We start from the raw sequence: 21384 nt of genomic DNA, 5'->3' as shown, positions 1-21384 counted from the left end.
GGATTAATACAACCCATGACCTCCAATCTTTACCATCATTATCCCCCCAGTAACTGAACGCACCCAGAGTGATGGAGATCAGCGTCATCCCCATGAGCCCCACACCGCAGAGCAGCCGACAGACGGAGAACATGAGGTACGAGACGGAGAGCGCAGACATCACCCCGAACACCGTGCTCACCAGGAAGGAGACCAGCAGAATCTTCCTCCGACCAAACCTGGAAAAGAGACATAGAACGTGAGATCAGCGGGCACTGAGCGGCTCTGCCGATCCCGCACAATACGCCAGCGCTCACCGGGGAGAATGACCAGACCCGCCAGCGGGGAAGCCAACATGGCAGCTTATCATCCAGTTATGATCAATCTGTTTTTATTAATTTTCATACATATACAAGAATGAAGTATAGAAAGAAAAAACAAAAGCAAGATTAGATAACGAGTTCGTTAGAACAGTCCCTCTCCATGTCCAACCTTTCTATACATTTGGAACATATACCATTTGAGAATAATAAACTGTTCCTTTACGTTATGTTAGCGTTCCTCCTCAGCTGGCTCGTTACTATCTGTTTCCCCTCTCGTTTCCTTACACTTACAGACGTGTTTCAAGTTCTATGTCTTGCTTCGTATTAACTCCATTTTCTATCGAACGTATAATTGGAACTATGCTATTTTCCTATTTTTCGTTCTGGGGGGGAGGATCTTCAATGTAACCCCCTTAATGTCAGAATGTCTTGCCTCCGGATAGTGCCAAAATGCCCCCCACCCATTGTTATACGTCTGAGTAGGGTTTAAGCAATGCCCCTCAGTACGGGTCACTGGGACTCCATCCAATTATTGTTTGTAGGTGGAATATATGAGGGTTGCGAGAGGAGGGGAATGTTTTAGTGTACTTGGAGAGATCGTATGAAGACGTTAGGTAAAGAGGAAAGAGATGTCAGAAAAGAAACTGCGTAGATAGTGCGTGGGGGGGGAATGTACTGGGGAGAGAAGAGACGATAGAGAGGAGAGAAGGAAGAGGGAAAGAAGAGAGAAGAGGAGAGAAAAAAAGGGGGGGGGAGAGGGTGGGAGGGGTTTGGGGATTATGAGATGGATATGTAATTAAGGGATGGGAAGGGTGTGGGGACAGAGGAGGGGAGTGGTAGGGCCAGGGGTATTTAGGACACACCATTACCCAAGGCCTCTCCTCACTGAGCCAGTATCCTCGAGAAATCCTGAGTTTCCTTAAATATGATCCAGGACTGCCAGGTCCGGGTGTGAGTATCCGTAGTGTCATTTGCTATTGTGGATAGTTCTTCCATTAGGGCTATGTGTGAAAACTCCGTAAACCACTCCCCAATAGGTGACGTCTCCGTCCTCCGCCAGTACCTGGGGATTACTGATCTAGCTGCTATCAAGCAAAACCTGAGAATATCTCTTTTTTGTGCCCCTATGGTGCCTGGTAGCATGGAAAGGATCGCCACCTGGGGGGTAGGCCCAATCTGAGTTCCTGTGATCTTGGTATAGGCCCCGAATACTGCGTTCCAGAAGGGTTTGATTTTATGGCATTCCCACCATATGTGGGACATTGTCCCTTTTTCAGTGCCACAGCGCCAGCACCTGTCTGAAGCCGAAGGGAATAGTTTATGAATTTTGGTTGGGCATAGGTACCACCTAGCCAGAATCTTGTAATTTTTTTCCTAAGCAAACCCTGCCACCGACATTTTGTGTGTAAAGAGAAAGGCTTTTTGCTTATCCCCCTTCGAGATCGTGATGCCCAGTTCCTCCTCCCATGCGCGGACAAAGTCCGGGCTCGGGTGATTGGACCATCCGTTAAGATGTTTATATATCACTGAGATCAGGTGGGGGGTGGTGATTTCCCCAGAAACAGGCCCTCAAACGGCATAGGCGTCGCCGGGTGAGGATGTTGCTCCTCTGCTCGCCATCCCCCCAAAAAGGACCGCAGCTGTCCATACTGCAACCAAGAGAGTTTCATGGGAGGATCTCTTGCCTCCAACTGTTCCCGGGTAGGGATACTCGTGTCCTGCAGTAAGTGAACCACCCGAAGATCCGATTTCTGGTGCCATCGTAGAAATTTCTCCACTCCCATCACTGGGGGGGAACTCTGGGTTATTGAATATGGGAGTTAATGAGCTAGGGGGTCTTAGTCAGTCCACTGTTTACTCTCAGTCTATCCCACACCGTCATTGTTGCCTTCACCAATACCCCTTCCGGGTCAATATGTATCTTGTCCCTCTGTCCTATCCACGGAAGATTTTTTTAAAGGTGTCTGGGTGCAACCTTGCTCCAGCTTTACCCATTGTTTGGTGTCTGCATGGAAGTGCCAGTCAAACAACCTGGCCAGTACCGATGCTTGGTGATAGATTTGTAGATTTGGTAATCCGGCCCCCCCTCTTGCTTGTGTCTGGTGAGTGTCAAGAACTTTATTCTGGGTTTTGCTTGTTTCCATATGAATTTTGTAAGGGCGATCTTCATGGATTTGAAGAAACTTGTTGGAGGGTTTATGGGAACACCTTGGAATACATATAAGAATCTTGGGAGAATGTCCATTTTAAAAGTGTTCTTATCATCCAGTTATAACCGAGAACACATTTATATTTTGTGGGATTCCTGACCCCACAGAAGCAACAAACTCTGTGCTCATAGATCCAAGTGATGGCGAACCTATGGCACACGTTCCAGACAGGGCACTCACAGCCCTCTCTGTTGGCACAAGTGCTGTCGCCTCATCCAGCCGCTTTAAACTTCTGGTGAGATTGTGCTGGCGGTTCAAAGTTGTGTCAGAGCGGAGGAGACATTACTACTCACTCCACTACTACTCATACTCAACTACTGATAAGGCCTTAATTTAGGTTGATGCCATTCAGTCTTGCATCCCTCTTAAACTGTCTGCAGTCCAAATTATGAGTCACTCGTGGTAGCATGCATAACCACTCTCTTTCACTCACACTAGAGACGTGCTCAGATATGAATAGAAAGTAAGACTCCTTTATTCCGGAAGTTTGTACAGATATATATAACCGGCTTCTTGGCTAGGTGCCAAGAATACGTAACACGTATCCTATTGGATAAAGTAGAACAGCTTATTCTGTGATATACAATTTACTGTAATGTGCTTGGTTCCTCATTTATATTAAGCAATGTCAGCATGATTCACTTGTCACAAGAATAGCCCAGACTGTCTGAGTCTTATGTCCAAATGCAGAACTAGGTGGGGTACACAGTCTGAAACAGCATCTTAAATCTTGTTCTTTATGGATATCTCCATATAATTCTTATATACTCATAATCTTGTCCATAACAGTCCCCCCTTTGGAGATAGCCAAAAAGTCTTTCCTTACTTTTCCAGGTCTATTGATCTGTCCTAATGCCGATGGTTACCTCACTTACATACGAGATACCCCATCCCTTGTGGATGAATCTTCCCACCCAACAGACTATGCATAGGAAGCCAGATCCTGACCGTATTCTCTAGACTGTCCTCATGGCTATGTTCCGCTGGCACACGTTATTCAGGAAGGGGGAACGTGGCAGTAGTCCTTTAATTGACTAATATTTATCAGGGTTGGGTTCACTCAGAGTCTCATGCTCCTCAGTCCTCAGGCGGTAATGGTGGGACATCAAAGGTGGGATGTAGAGTCGTCTTCCAGTCCACATGCTTAGATATCATCATCCTGGCACAAAGTATCAGATAGAAGAGGGAAGACAGCCATCTCCTGGTCTCAGGCAGGTCCGACATCTCTTTGTAGTGGAATGCATGGATCTTCGTCCGAAAGAAAAAGAGTGAGAGGAGAGAGAGAGAAAGAGAGAGAAAGATTGAGAAGAGAGGAAGAGAGAGAAAGATTGAGAAAAGAGAGAGGAAAAGAGGAAAAGAGAGGAAAAGAGGAGAGAGAAAAAGAAAAGAGAGAAAAATCTAGATCTGGTTGGATCTGGAGGAGAAAACTCAAAAACGTATATTAGGCAAATGTTTAAAGAAACAACAAGCTTAGTTGAAGTATCTGAGGCTACTTCTAAACATGATTTCATAGGGTTTCAACCTAGTGGTCCCTGCTGGGGTGTGTCTGACACTGAACAATTCAAAGGGGAAGACTCTCATGCCCTTGCCTTCTACACTGCCCCATCCTCCCAACCTTCCCTCTATTCTGTGGCTGGTATGGGGTGTGTAGAGTCAGTTCTGTGTCTAAGGCCTGCCATATCTCTTTGGCTGGCAGTGAAAGCAGGTCACTAGCCACTTTCTATGGTCTCCGGGAGCCCACAGCTGCACCCTATCCCAGTCCTCTTCTTCTGAGACTTGCTCTTGTAGGGTCAGGACAACGTTTTCTCAAGACTTTCCATCTTTCCTTTCTTCTTCACATCGGGGTCATTCAAAAAGCATAGATTGACTGACTGTTTCTTTGGTAAGTGGTCTTGGGGCTTCTTTGGATGTTCTGTCAGTGAGGGCACTTCTTACTGCTTCCCTTGACTCCTCCAATGTAGGCCTCAACCCTGCTCACCGCGACTCTGTCTGGCAATAGCAAAGCTTCCATCTGTTCTTCTATGGCCTCATGGCGGCGTACAGTTCCATTGGCAGTGATCAAGTCTCTTGTCTTCCATACAGAGTAGATGCTGGCTGCCATCTTGCAGGCTTCAGCGAGAGCACATACATCTGCTTCTTCACAGACAGGCATGCGGGTAGTGACTGCTCTATCAGCACAGCGTCTTCTGCTACCAGCACCATACCCATGTGGAACCGTCTTCTTGATGCACATCTTGATCCATCCGCAAAGGGGTTAAGTCAGGGTCCAAAGGTGTATCCGTCACTGTATCGAATCCAAAGTTTCAGCTATGCCAGAGTCGACTACCTCTTCCACCAAGGTGTCAGAGGTGGGACACTCCCCCCTTGGAAGAGGGAGAAGTTCAGCAGGATTAAGGACCGCACACCGGGAGATGGTGACTTTGTCAGGGAGCAGTGATGTCATACGGGCACTGATCTTCAACTGGTGCTTTAGGTAGGTGTTCAATCTGGCTGAGTAGTGTTCAAAGGGCTGCTGTGTTCTTCCATGGCAAACAGGTAGAATGACTTCTGGGCTGGAGGTGACTGTGACTGCTGCACATCTGTATGTGGGGTGATCTTGTAAGCTGCTAGATTCATCTCCATACGTCTTGCCATTTGAAGGAGGGTGTCTTGGTCCTTACCAGCTGTAGTTTACATGTGGGCTCTCGGAGACCTGATACAAAGGACTATACCCAGGTGTGTAAGAAAGAGCAATGGGTGTAACTTTGGGGTCAGGAGAACACTGAAATTCTAAAAACTAAGACTCCCTAAAACCCCGGGGAAAGAGAAAAGAGCACAAGAGGGTTTGGAAACTAGCAAGCAGCACCCCCTGACTACATATACACAACTAGGAAAAAGCAGTGGAGCGTATCTACTCTACCTCTCCTGTGCTGACCCTGTAACTGGGGGCCCTGCACTCTCCCTCATCCCGACGGTAGACCTGATGGTGGTCAGGGTCGGGCCTCCAGCGTATCCCTCTCTCCTGTCAGACCCTGCAAACTGAGACACAAAGGATTACTGGGTGCTGTCAACGAAAACTCTAATATATGTCAACTCCTGATGATCAATGTCCCCTTGGGACCACATGAACCTCCACCCTCTCTATCAGGGAACTCTTGTGCAAGATACCGGCAGGATAACATACAAGTGAGAATATCTCAAACTAGGCTAAGCAGCAACTGCCATAGGCAGAAAAATATTCACTGTCCACCAGGACTAATAGTGAGCAGTCTATATGGTCTACTAAACTGTATACTAGATACAGCAAAAACAAACATGCAAAAGTGAAGGGAAAAGGTTTCCACAGGACTATCAGCAATAACCTCTGCTAAGGTTCATTAGTGGGAACACTGTGGGAAATAGTTCATTAGTGGGAAAAACTGCATATATGACCAAAACTGGAGTGTGTGTGTTCCAGGTCCCTGTCTCCCCCCTCTGCAGTCCCTCCTATGTCAGCAATAAACAGAGCAGTGACTTTGGCTGCTAAAACAAAACTAAACTAAAACAAAAATAGGGAACTGGGTGTCGGCTGGACTAAAATGGCGTCTAAAGATGAACTATGTAGTGTCTGAGTTAAAACGTCCACTAAAGATAATTACCGATAAGAAACAGCCGCTAAAAGAGGAAGTAGGTGTTGGCCAAAAATGGCGTCTGAAGAGGCCTGGGAGGGAGTGACATGTATTGTGACATCTACATTCAGGAGGTATTCAATCTGTCACTGGGAATATGGATTATATAGGGACCCCTGGGCTGACCCTGTAACTAGGGACCCTGTACTCGCCCTCATCTCGATGGTAGACCTGATGGTGGTCAGGGCCGAGCCTCCAGCGTATCCCTATCTCCTGTCAGCCCCTGCAATAATATCCCCATACCATACCCCACCCAGGGCAGAGTAAAACACAGAGTGACAGAAAGAAATCTACATTCAGGACAGAAAATAATGGGGTGGGCTTACGTGGACGCAGTGCTCCACAGACAGCGCACAAGTCCACTCTATATATCAGCTTATGTTTCTTATTTTCACAGACAGGTAAAATACACATAGTGTAGTTACTAGATTCAGAATTACTCATCAATTCTCATCTAATCTCCCCCCTTGGGAAAATTCTCCATTTCAACATATGTACATTCACAGGACACTGAAATAGAAACTAACACTTCCCTTTTTTTTTTTTTTCCTTTCAATTTCAACCCTACACCAAAAACTGCGTACATTATACATAAAACATCTTTCAGGGTCACTTGGGTGATAAGGTACACGCACCCTCACTGTAAACCTGCAAACCTGGCTCCATTACTGGCCAGAAAGAATCCCCAGCTTTAATCTGGGCGAGCCCATACAAATCAGTTTTGGTGGTGGGGTGGATCATTGTTAAATCATTGTCATCTTCCTGCCCCCCCTCGGTGTCTTCTGTTGCTCCAGCAACAAATAGGCCAGTGGCCTTGGGACTGAAGATGGCTGGAAAAGGGAACTAGGTGCGGCCCGACCTGAAATGACGTCTGGGCAGGCTAGGGAGGGCGTTTGGTGGGCAGGGGGACAACTACACAAGTCCAACCCTTTGGGGACGACTTATGAGGAGGGGGCGTTGTTTCCTAATGGGCTTGGCCACTTCCTGAGGTGCCATTTTCTGATCTGGTGCAATATAGAAATATCTACTATGCTAATTTTATCTTTCAAAATCCCTTGCTTATTTAACAAGACATCTTTCCATTCTTGCTCCTCTAATCTCCCTTTCTTTGCAGTTATCACTGCCACCTTGAGGAGCGACTTCATATTTTTAATATACTTTTTACCTTTTTGCTCGCTTACTAATTCTTCTGCTGTTAACTTGACAGGTGTGGACTGATTAGACCCCATGCTTCAAGGGTACACGACCTAAAACTAACACGTCAACCTGGATGTCTGATCTGCCGTAATCCACTTTCTCTCCTGGACCAGCGACTATACACATCCACAGAATACACAGAATTTCTACCTCAGTCCACAAACCACAACACAAACGGGTTGTCCTACCAGGAAGAAGTGTCACGTGGGTGATAGAAACTAAGTTCAACCTCACTATCTCTTACTTCATGTACTAGTAACCTCTGTTCACACTATATACACACCTTCTTTGAACAAATCCGTCCAGAACATCAATACTCAATGATTAAGCCTAAAATCAAGGGTTTTCCCCAGTATATTCAATCCTAGGTAAGAATACACTGACATCCACTACAACAAGACCAATGAGTACAACTTCAACTCACTGCTTAGCAGAAACACCGTACCAGGAAACAGTCAGGGTCAGTCCCCCACTTTATACAACACTGCACCTGTACATAGAAAACCCTTCCAGATCTTCTATCCCCGAAGATCAGGTCCGTCCAAGGCCTTATCAAACATCAACTATCGACCGGACTTGTCACACACCAGTGTATCTCACAGTATACATAACAGTATACATAAACAGCATACTTCAAAGTACAGCTTCAGAGTTTGTTGTTTTTTTTTTCTTCACTCAAAGACAGCTCTCACTACATCAAAGTACATTCCCGTGACACAACTTCCTCTTTTTGCGTAAACCAGTAAGTACGAACAAAGCACATAGAACTTCCACTTTTTCAGCCAGCCTTGCTGCAAACACAGTGATTAGAGCGATACCAGCAAGTACTCCACCTGCTGCAAATAGACAGACATTTCAACAGGTAGACACAGGTCAACACAATGACATAACAATAAGGACACTATATACACCATCCAGGTGGCTGATCTCACCTGCAGATATACCCATATATATCCATATATCCAGCGTATATAACAACTTCCTCATTTTCCCCTGCAGTTAAATCAGAGAAAAATAACATAGAACTTCTGCTTTTCTCCTAGAGCAGACAAAAAAACCTCAAACCACATTACATTTCATGTGATTTACAATTACATTACATTACAGACAGCTTAAGGTGAACCTGACCACCTTGGTGTGAGATCTCTTAGGACGGCTTATCTCATGTGAGATGGCGGTCATTAGGTGTCTAGACTAGGACAGCCCAACCCCCCCCCTTCGAAATGCAAGTACACGCATGAGGTTGCAAGGTGAGATTATACAAATGTTCTCACCTGCATTTGGAGTGCGCATCTCCACCTCTCGCGTAGTTGCCTTTCGACTGAAGGTGCCAGCACGGCCGTCCGCCATCCAGAGCTCCGTCCTAAGGTACGTTGGGCGCCAAATGATAAGGCCTTAATTTAGGTTGATGCCATTCCGTCGTGCATCCCTCTTAAACTGTCTGCAGACCAAATTATGAGTCACCCGTGGTAGCATGCATAACCACTCTCTTTCACTCACACTAGAGACGGGCTCAGATATGAATAGAAAGTAAGACTCCTTTATTCCGGAAGTTTGTACAGATATATATAACCGGCTTCTTGGCTAGGTGCCAAGAATACGTAACACGTCTCCTATTGGATAAAGTAGAACAGCTTATTCTGTGATATACAATTTACTGTAATGTGCTTGGTTCCTCATTTATATTAAGCAATGTCAGCATGATTCACTGGTCACAAGAATAGCCCAGACTGTCTGAGTCTTATGTCCAAATGCAGAACTAGGTGGGGTACACAGTCTGAAACAGCATCTTAAATCTTGTTCTTTATGGATATCTCCATATAATTCTTATATACTCATAATCTTGTCCATAACACTACGAGCATCATTAAGCCTGGCACGGTCACATAACGTCATGCAGCAGCGCCGGCATCATGAGGTCTTGTGGCTGCGTGGGACGAGCAGCGAGCCACGGGGGAGCGGGAGAAGAAGGGAGAGAATGATTTTTATTTTTTTACTGTGGGCGCCACGATGAGGTCCATGATGGGGCCATCTATACCAGGATGGGGTCCACCTATACCAGGACATGGGCCATGATGGGGGACATCTATATCGGGACAGGGGCCATCTATACCAGGACAGGGGCCATGATGGGGACATCTATACTAGGATGGGGGCCATGATGGGGACATCTATACCAGGATGTTCACACTTTGAAATGTTGATGTGGCTTTCAGGGTGGAATCTGATTGCATTCCATGCTAAAATCTGTCTAATATTCTGCATTTTTTCCCCTAATGTTCGCTATCTTCAGTGACTGGGGCGGGCGGTGGGAGCGGCTCAGCGTCAATGTGTGGTAATATGCTTGACCGTGACGCCCCCTGCTGAGAAGAAGAGAAGCTGCAAAGATAAGGTTAAAATCAATTCATTGTTTACATAATAGAATTGATTAAATTGCCATGTTGGCACTTCGAGATAAAAAATTTGGGTTTGGGGTTGCAGTTTGGTAACTCGGCCTCTGAAAGGTCCACCATCACTGAAACCTGAACCAATGGATCACAGGACAGGTGCACGGACATCATAGCCCAGGTGTACAGATCACATGACATCACAGCACAGGTGTACGGATCATATGACATCACAGCCCAGGTGTACGGATCACATGACATCCCAGCTCAGGGGAACAGATCACATGACATCCCAGCTCAGGTGTACGGATCACATGACATCCCAGCTCAGGGGAACAGATCACATGACATCACAGCCCAGGTGTACGGATCACATGACATCACAGCCCAGGTGTACGGATCACATGACATCACAGCCCAGGTGTACGGATCACATGACATCACAGCCCAGGTGTACGGATCACATGACATCACAGCCCAGGTGTACGGATCACATGACATCACAGCCCAGGTGTACGGATCACATGACATCACAGCCCAGGTGTACGGATCACATGACATCACAGCCCAGGTGTACGGATCACATGACATCACAGCCCAGGTGTACGGATCACATGACATCACAGCCCAGGTGTACGGATCACATGACATCACAGCCCAGGTGTACGGATCACATGACATCACAGCCCAGGTGTACGGATCACATGACATCACAGCCCAGGTGTACGGATCACATGACATCACAGCCCAGGTGTACGGATCACATGACATCACAGCCCAGGTGTACGGATCACATGACATCACAGCCCAGGTGTACGGATCACATGACATCACAGCCCAGGTGTACGGATCACATGACATCACAGCCCAGGTGTACCGATCACATGACATCACAGCCCAGGTGTACCGATCACATGACATCACAGCCCAGGTGTACCGATCACATGACATCACAGCCCAGGTGTACGGATCACATGACATCACAGCCCAGGTGTACGGATCACATGACATCACAGCCCAGGTGTACGGATCACATGACATCACAGCCCAGGTGTACGGATCACATGACATCACAGCCCAGGTGTACGGATCACATGACATCACAGCACAGGTGTACGGATCACATGACATCACAGCCCAAGTGTACGGATCACATGACATCACAGCCCAGTTGTACGGATCACATGACATCACAGCACAGGTGTACGGATCACATGACATCACAGCCCAGGTGTATGGATCACATGACATCACAGCCCAGGTGTATGGATCACATGACATCACAGCCCAGGTGTACGGATCACATGACATCACAGCACAGGTGTACGGATCACATGACATCACAGCCCAGGTGTACGGATCACATGACATCACAGCCCAGGTGTACGGATCACATGACATCACAGCCCAGGTGTACGGATCACATGACATCACAGCCCAAGTGTACGGATCACATGATATTAGAAACAGGCAGTGAGTTTTCTGCTCACCTGTCAGAGAGGAATCCACTGATGAGGGATCCAATTGTCAGACCCATGAAGAAGAATGTGGCCGCGGCTTGATTCATCCATTTCCGCTCACACACCAGATCCCACTGTACGAGGCAGAGGAATGAAGTCTATCAGCACAGACACATAAATGGAGGTAACACAACGCGATTTTTCTATATGAGGAGCGGTGACAGACACGACTGACAATCTCCGCTCTCTTTCAGGCCTGTTCTCAGCACGAGCTTCAATTCCGACTTCATTCCTCGCCTAGAGCTGCTCTTACATATTCCCCGTCCTCTACTGATCCAGGATAGGGCTCAGCTCACGCACAATCAGTGATCGCCTCACAATTAGGAGATGTGATCACGACAGGTGATATAAACCTCCTGGAGAGGTGTCCAGGACTGGCGTGAGCGACCACCAAGCCTTAGGGCGGCTTTGCACGTTGCAACATTGCAGGTGCGATGTCGGTGGGGTCAAATCGAAAGTGACGCACATCCGGCATCACTTTTGAGATCGTAGTGTGTAAATCCTAGATGATACGATTAATGAGCGCAAAAGCGTCGTTATCGTATCATCGGTGCAGGCTCCGACTTATTCAAAATTACGCTGCCGCGACAGGTACGATGTTGTTCCTCATTCCTGCGGCAGCACACATCGCTGTGTATAACTGCGCAGGAGCGAGGAACTTCACCTTACCTGCCGCCGGCGGCTCTACGGAAGGAAGAAGGTGGGCGGGATGTTTATATCCTGCTCATCTCTGCCCCTCCGCTTTGATTGGCCGCCTGCCGTGTGATGTCGCTCTGACATTGTACGACCCGCCCCCTTAGGAAGGAGGCGGGACGCCGGCCAGAGCGACGTCGCAGGACAGGTGAGTGCATGTGAAGCTGGCATAGCGATAATGTTCGTTACGCCAGCTATCACAAGATATCGCTGCTGCGACAGGGGTGGGGACTATCGCGTGCGACATCACAGCATCGGCTTTCGATGTCGCAACGTGCACAGCCTGCCTTAGTGTAAGCAGATGTCGCAGATTGGCGCCTGTGATCCTCGCTCCTCCTGGAACCAGTGAATTATGTCTAATGTCAGGTCCCTGCATCATTGTACAGTGCTGCGGAATATGTTGGTGCTATAGAAATAACATTATTACCATAACTGAGGCGTACAGTGGGCTTTGCACCCATCTCTTATATGTGCTCGTCATACCTGCGGTGAGGATTTCCATTTCCAAGCAATGCTTAGTTTCGCAGCCATAAATATCTGAGCAGTGGTCACTGCCTCTGGTGGGATTGTGTCAGTATCCAAGAAGATACTGGAGAAGGGGAAGGTGGAAATGGAGCTCGGAGGACTCGAGACCCAGGTAAGGATGGATCTCCTCGCACCTGCCAACCTTGGGCAGGACAGAGAATATGTGGTTGTCATTCCACAACCCACCAGCAGGGGTTGTACTAGGTTTTTCCGGTGTGGCGCCATCTGAGGGTCGTTTCTATGGCTGATTCTACCTGTTCATCCACAACCACCTGATATACTTCATGCCACTATGAAATGCAAATCAGAACAACTCAGAACCAGTCTCCCCAATCAGGAAACACTGGTGCTTCATGCTAAAAAATTACATTTTATTACATTAAGTGAAAAACCAATAATAAACATTAAAAAGCAGAGATCTCCTGCAAGGGAGCGATTTATACTCAGATGTCACTATCATTGATAGCCAGGAGGCTCAAATTATCCAAAGCAACATATCCTACTATAGCTATTCTGGACAAACACTTGGACCGGTGCTGCTGGTAAACGCCTGTACAGACGCCATATAAACCAATGCTGATTGTGCCATGACCACTAACCTCCTAATGGCTGGGTATTAACATGCGATACAAATAATCAGCAACCTAGATGACAATAGACAGTAATTACCTGAGTATAGTACTGATCCAGGGTCTGAGTGAACGGTCCCTCCACCCCAACGCCGTTTCGCCCTAGCTTCTTCTGGGACGTGTCTTAATGGGGGAAAGGCTGTCTTTATATAGTCACGTTGGAACAGGATGAATGGATACACCTGTCCATTTCTATTGCTCGTTGCAAGGGGTAGGTCTTGGCTGCAGGAACGAATCATCAGCCCCTCCTACCGGAACTTACCAAGCCGCGCGTGTGGAACGCAAGCTTGAACCGCAAGCTGCGTCTCCATGTACGCGCGACCAGAAGTTCGGAGGTCCGTGACTCGCGCATGCGCACAACCGCTTGCAAAGAACATAGAAGAAATTCTACCTCATATGAAGGTTTACCTGTTACTCCAAGCTCATGCATAAATATTTACAAAGAAACTAAATCAAATGGGATCCGGCTACATATCTTACATCTCCGCAGGAATCCCATACTGAGACCATATTATGTAAGATAGACATCGCTGGCAAACATTAATCATTTAAGAAAAAACAGGTGTATACAATATTGGGAATACTATAAGGACTCATTTGTGCTACATTATATACATAATGAGTTTGCAAATATTTATGTCTCCAAAATGGACACATTAATGGAAATATATACAAAATTCATCATAAATAAATATACAACGTCAAAAAATATTACATTCTAAATACCATATTATAAATTTGCTCCCATGTACATGTATATATCTCAAAACCAGTGTAATCCATTATATCATTATAAAATAAAATATTATACAAATATATTATATACTAAAATATACTCTATAAAAATATATTGTATATAAAAATATTTTTGATATATAAATAAAAAACGTGACTGATGATAAATCTATACACACACATGACTGTAAATATATTAATTCAAAATAAGTTAATTACCCATGTAAACCATATATAAAATTAACTAAACACCAAATATTAATATGAGTCTGATAAAGGTCCCATATCATTACACCTAACAATAATCACACGCATAGCTAGTAATGGCCTACCCAGGTGTACATGTGACAGTGCTATCTCCAGAACATGTACATGGAAATACAAATTCATTGACAATATGAACTACAATCAATAATAATATTTAAATCAATTTTTCTCTAATATCCAAAATTGGACCCATGCTGGCGAACCTTGCTTTCCTCCAGGTCTACCCCACAAAGACCATGTCCAACGTGAAAGACTAAAGGATAAGAATAAAATCAATTAAAATCTGCATACATATATCAAGACGACAAACCCACCCATAAAAGAGACCGCAAACATAGATACCATGACAAGAAATGCCTACAAAAAAGAACCAAAACCCAACTTTTCATTTAGACCTTGAGGTGAGAGGGCGCCTAATCTAAATATCCACCGGCTCTCTGTCTGCGCTAAAATTTTAGCTAATTCTCCTCCCCTCGGGCCTAAAGACACCCGATCAATGCCCTTAAATGTGATTTCATTTGATTTACATGCATGGTACATCTTAAAATGCCTGGCCAGTGTTTATAATAATGAAATGTCCTCAACTTCCCTGGCACTCTCGATATCTCGAATGTTCTCGCGCACCCGTACTTTCAATTCGCGTGTGGGTAATCCTATGTATACTTTATTGCAAGTACACTGGGTATGATCAATCACGCCCTTAGACGTGCAATTAAGTAATTTCCGCATCTCAAAATTCCTTGATCCATCATGGTTACAAAAGAGCTTGGCTTTTTTCATGTTCCTGCAGGCTTTACACATGCCACATGCAGGCTTTACACATGCCACATGCAGGCTTTACACATGCCACCTGCAGGCTTTACACATGCCACATGCAGGCTTTACACATGCCACATGCAGGCTTTACACATGCCACATGCAGGCTTTACACATGCCACCTGCAGGCTTTACACATGCCACCTGCAGGCTTTACACATGCCACATGCAGGCTTTACACATGCCACATGCAGGCTTTACACATGCCACATGCAGGCTTTACACATGCCACATGCAGGCTTTACACATGCCACATGCAGGCTTTACACATGCCACCTGCAAGCTTTACACATGCCACCTGCAGGCTTTACACATGCCACCTGCAGGCTTTACACATGCCACCTGCAGGCTTTACACATGCCGCATGCAGGCTTTACACATGCCACATGCAGGCTTTACACATGCCACATGCAGGCTTTACACATGCCACATGCAAGCTTTACACATGCCACATGCAGGCTTTACACATGCCACCTGCAGGCTTTACACATGCCACCTGCAGGCTTTACACATGCCACATGCAGGCTTTACACATGCCACATGCAGGCTTTACACATGCCACATGCAGGCTTTACACATGCCACATGCAGGCTTTACACATGCCACATGCAGGCTTTACACATGCCACATGCAGGCTTTACACATGCCACATGCAGGCTTTACACATGCCACCTGCAAGCTTTACACATGCCACCTGCAGGCTTTACACATGCCACCTGCAGGCTTTACACATGCCACCTGCAGGCTTTACACATGCCGCATGCAGGCTTTACACATGCCGCATGCAGGCTTTACACATGCCACATGCAGGCTTTACACATGCCACATGCAGGCTTTACACATGCCACATGCAAGCTTTACACATGCCACATGCAGGCTTTACACATGCCACCTGCAGGCTTTACACATGCCACCTGCAGGCTTTACACATGCCACCTGCAGGCTTTACACATGCCACATGCAGGCTTTACACATGCCACATGCAGGCTTTACACATGCCACATGCAGGCTTTACACATGCCACCTGCAGGCTTTACACATGCCACCTGCAGGCTTTACACATGCCGCATGCAGGCTTTACACATGCCACATGCAGGCTTTACACATGCCACATGCAGGCTTTACACATGCCACATGCAGGCTTTACACATGCCACATGCAAGCTTTACACATGCCACATGCAGGCTTTACACATGCCACCTGCAGGCTTTACACATGCCACATGCAGGCTTTACACATGCCACATGCAGGCTTTACACATGCCACCTGCAGGCTTTACACATGCCACCTGCAGGCTTTACACATGCCACATGCAGGCTTTACACATGCCACCTGCAGGCTTTACACATGCCACCTGCAGGCTTTACACATGCCACATGCAGGCTTTACACATGCCACATGCAGGCTTTACACATGCCACCTGCAGGCTTTACACATGCCACCTGCAGGCTTTACACATGCCACCTGCAGGCTTTACACATGCCACCTGCAGGCTTTACACATGCCACATGCAGGCTTTACACATGCCACATGCAGGCTTTACACATGCCACATGCAGGCTTTACACATGCCACATGCAAGCTTTACACATGCCACCTGCAGGCTTTACACATGCCACATGCAGGCTTTACACATGCCACATGCAGGCTTTACACATGCCACATGCAGGCTTTACACATGCCACCTGCAGGCTTTACACATGCCACCTGCAGGCTTTACACATGCCACCTGCAGGCTTTACACATGCCACATGCAGGCTTTACACATGCCACATGCAGGCTTTACACATGCCACATGCAGGCTTTACACATGCCACATGCAAGCTTTACACATGCCACCTGCAAGCTTTACACATGCCACCTGCAGGCTTTACACATGCCACCTGCAGGCTTTACACATGCCACATGCAGGCTTTACACATGCCACATGCAGGCTTTACACATGCCACCTGCAGGCTTTACACATGCCACATGCAGGCTTTACACATGCCACCTGCAGGCTTTACACATGCCACCTGCAGGCTTTACACATGCCACCTGCAGGCTTTACACATACCACCTGCAGGCTTTACACATGCCACCTGCAGGCTTTACACATGCCACATGCAAGCTTTACACATGCCACATGCAGGCTTTACACATGCCACATGCAGGCTTTACACATGCCACATGCAGGCTTTACACATGCCACATGCAGGCTTTACACATGCCACATGCAGGCTTTACACATGCCACATGCAGGCTTTACACATGCCACCTGCAAGCTTTACACATGCCACCTGCAGGCTTTACACATGCCACCTGCAGGCTTTACACATGCCACATGCAAGCTTTACACATGCAGGCTTTACACATGCCACATGCAGGCTTTACACATGCCACATGCAGGCTTTACACATGCCACCTGCAGGCTTTACACATGCCACCTGCAGGCTTTACACATGCCACATGCAAGCTTTACACATGCCACATGCAGGCTTTACACATGCCACATGCAGGCTTTACACATGCCACATGCAGGCTTTACACATGCCACATGCAGGCTTTACACATGCCACCTGCAGGCTTTACACATGCCACATGCAGGCTTTACACATGCCACATGCAGGCTTTACACATGCCACATGCAGGCTTTACACATGCCACCTGCAGGCTTTACACATGCCACCTGCAGGCTTTACACATGCCACATGCAGGCTTTACACATGCCACATGCAGGCTTTACACATGCCACATGCAGGCTTTACACATGCCACATGCAGGCTTTACACATGCCACATGCAGGCTTTACACATGCCACCTGCAAGCTTTACACATGCCACCTGCAGGCTTTACACATGCCACCTGCAGGCTTTACACATGCCACCTGCAGGCTTTACACATGCCGCATGCAGGCTTTACACATGCCACATGCAGGCTTTACACATGCCACATGCAGGCTTTACACATGCCACATGCAAGCTTTACACATGCCACATGCAGGCTTTACACATGCCACCTGCAGGCTTTACACATGCCACCTGCAGGCTTTACACATGCCACATGCAGGCTTTACACATGCCACATGCAGGCTTTACACATGCCACATGCAGGCTTTACACATGCCACATGCAGGCTTTACACATGCCACATGCAGGCTTTACACATGCCACATGCAGGCTTTACACATGCCACATGCAGGCTTTACACATGCCACCTGCAAGCTTTACACATGCCACCTGCAGGCTTTACACATGCCACCTGCAGGCTTTACACATGCCACCTGCAGGCTTTACACATGCCGCATGCAGGCTTTACACATGCCGCATGCAGGCTTTACACATGCCACATGCAGGCTTTACACATGCCACATGCAGGCTTTACACATGCCACATGCAAGCTTTACACATGCCACATGCAGGCTTTACACATGCCACCTGCAGGCTTTACACATGCCACCTGCAGGCTTTACACATGCCACCTGCAGGCTTTACACATGCCACATGCAGGCTTTACACATGCCACATGCAGGCTTTACACATGCCACATGCAGGCTTTACACATGCCACCTGCAGGCTTTACACATGCCACCTGCAGGCTTTACACATGCCGCATGCAGGCTTTACACATGCCACATGCAGGCTTTACACATGCCACATGCAGGCTTTACACATGCCACATGCAGGCTTTACACATGCCACATGCAAGCTTTACACATGCCACATGCAGGCTTTACACATGCCACCTGCAGGCTTTACACATGCCACATGCAGGCTTTACACATGCCACATGCAGGCTTTACACATGCCACCTGCAGGCTTTACACATGCCACCTGCAGGCTTTACACATGCCACATGCAGGCTTTACACATGCCACCTGCAGGCTTTACACATGCCACCTGCAGGCTTTACACATGCCACATGCAGGCTTTACACATGCCACATGCAGGCTTTACACATGCCACCTGCAGGCTTTACACATGCCACCTGCAGGCTTTACACATGCCACCTGCAGGCTTTACACATGCCACCTGCAGGCTTTACACATGCCACATGCAGGCTTTACACATGCCACATGCAGGCTTTACACATGCCACATGCAGGCTTTACACATGCCACATGCAAGCTTTACACATGCCACCTGCAGGCTTTACACATGCCACATGCAGGCTTTACACATGCCACATGCAGGCTTTACACATGCCACATGCAGGCTTTACACATGCCACCTGCAGGCTTTACACATGCCACCTGCAGGCTTTACACATGCCACCTGCAGGCTTTACACATGCCACATGCAGGCTTTACACATGCCACATGCAGGCTTTACACATGCCACATGCAGGCTTTACACATGCCACATGCAAGCTTTACACATGCCACCTGCAAGCTTTACACATGCCACCTGCAGGCTTTACACATGCCACCTGCAGGCTTTACACATGCCACATGCAGGCTTTACACATGCCACATGCAGGCTTTACACATGCCACCTGCAGGCTTTACACATGCCACATGCAGGCTTTACACATGCCACCTGCAGGCTTTACACATGCCACCTGCAGGCTTTACACATGCCACCTGCAGGCTTTACACATACCACCTGCAGGCTTTACACATGCCACCTGCAGGCTTTACACATGCCACATGCAAGCTTTACACATGCCACATGCAGGCTTTACACATGCCACATGCAGGCTTTACACATGCCACATGCAGGCTTTACACATGCCACATGCAGGCTTTACACATGCCACATGCAGGCTTTACACATGCCACATGCAGGCTTTACACATGCCACCTGCAAGCTTTACACATGCCACCTGCAGGCTTTACACATGCCACCTGCAGGCTTTACACATGCCACATGCAAGCTTTACACATGCAGGCTTTACACATGCCACATGCAGGCTTTACACATGCCACATGCAGGCTTTACACATGCCACCTGCAGGCTTTACACATGCCACCTGCAGGCTTTACACATGCCACATGCAAGCTTTACACATGCCACATGCAGGCTTTACACATGCCACATGCAGGCTTTACACATGCCACATGCAGGCTTTACACATGCCACATGCAGGCTTTACACATGCCACCTGCAGGCTTTACACATGCCACATGCAGGCTTTACACATGCCACATGCAGGCTTTACACATGCCACATGCAGGCTTTACACATGCCACCTGCAGGCTTTACACATGCCACATGCAGGCTTTACACATGCCACCTGCAGGCTTTACACATGCCACATGCAGGCTTTACACATGCCACATGCAGGCTTTACACATGCCACCTGCAGGCTTTACACATGCCACCTGCAGGCTTTACACATGCCACATGCAGGCTTTACACATGCCACATGCAGGCTTTACACATGCCACCTGCAGGCTTTACACATGCCACATGCAGGCTTTACACATGCCACCTGCAGGCTTTACACATGCCACCTGCAGGCTTTACACATGCCACCTGCAGGCTTTACACATGCCACCTGCAGGCTTTACACATGCCACCTGCAGGCTTTACACATGCAGGCTTTACACATGCCACATGCAGGCTTTACACATGCCACATGCAGGCTTTACACATGCCACATGCAGGCTTTACACATGCCACCTGCAGGCTTTACACATGCCACATGCAGGCTTTACACATGCCACATGCAGGCTTTACACATGCCACCTGCAGGCTTTACACATGCCACCTGCAGGCTTTACACATGCCACCTGCAGGCTTTACACATGCCACCTGCAGGCTTTACACATGCCACATGCAGGCTTTACACATGCCACATGCAGGCTTTACACATGCCACCTGCAGGCTTTACACATGCCACATGCAGGCTTTACACATGCCACCTGCAGGCTTTACACATGCCACATGCAAGCTTTACACATGCCACCTGCAGGCTTTACACATGCCACCTGCAGGCTTTACACATGCCACCTGCAGGCTTTACACATGCCACCTGCAGGCTTTACACATGCCACATGCAGGCTTTACACATGCCACCTGCAGGCTTTACACATGCCACATGCAGGCTTTACACATGCCACCTGCAGGCTTTACACATGCCACCTGCAGGCTTTACACATGCCACATGCAGGCTTTACACATGCCACATGCAGGCTTTACACATGCCACATGCAGGCTTTACACATGCCACCTGCAGGCTTTACACATGCCACATGCAGGCTTTACACATGCCACCTGCAGGCTTTACACATGCCACCTGCAGGCTTTACACATGCCACATGCAGGCTTTACACATGCCACATGCAGGCTTTACACATGCCACATGCAGGCTTTACACATGCCACATGCAGGCTTTACACATGCCACATGCAGGCTTTACACATGCCACCTGCAGGCTTTACACATGCCACATGCAGGCTTTACACATGCCACCTGCAGGCTTTACACATGCCACATGCAGGCTTTACACATGCCACCTGCAGGCTTTACACATGC

At 47.7% G+C, this 21384-nt stretch overlaps 1 protein-coding gene across 1 annotated transcript in view; it reads right to left on the bottom strand.

Annotated features, from left to right (window-relative positions):
• The window catches only part of LOC142295858 (solute carrier family 22 member 7-like), a 217004-nt gene that overhangs the window by 124818 nt on the left and 70802 nt on the right, over positions 1 to 21384 (bottom strand). The window contains exons 2-3 of the mRNA XM_075338946.1: positions 11234 to 11337; positions 64 to 218 (exon numbers count right to left, since the gene is read on the bottom strand). Of these exons, the coding sequence (XP_075195061.1) occupies positions 64 to 218; positions 11234 to 11337 (259 nt within the window). The remainder of the gene's footprint in view (positions 1 to 63; positions 219 to 11233; positions 11338 to 21384) is intronic.

The sequence above is a fragment of the Anomaloglossus baeobatrachus genome, chromosome 3, assembly GCF_048569485.1.
Source record: "Anomaloglossus baeobatrachus isolate aAnoBae1 chromosome 3, aAnoBae1.hap1, whole genome shotgun sequence".
NCBI classification, from domain to species: domain Eukaryota; kingdom Metazoa; phylum Chordata; class Amphibia; order Anura; family Aromobatidae; genus Anomaloglossus; species Anomaloglossus baeobatrachus.
The sequence above is the reverse complement of the archived record's forward strand: the minus strand, read 5'-3'. Positions and strand labels throughout refer to the sequence as shown.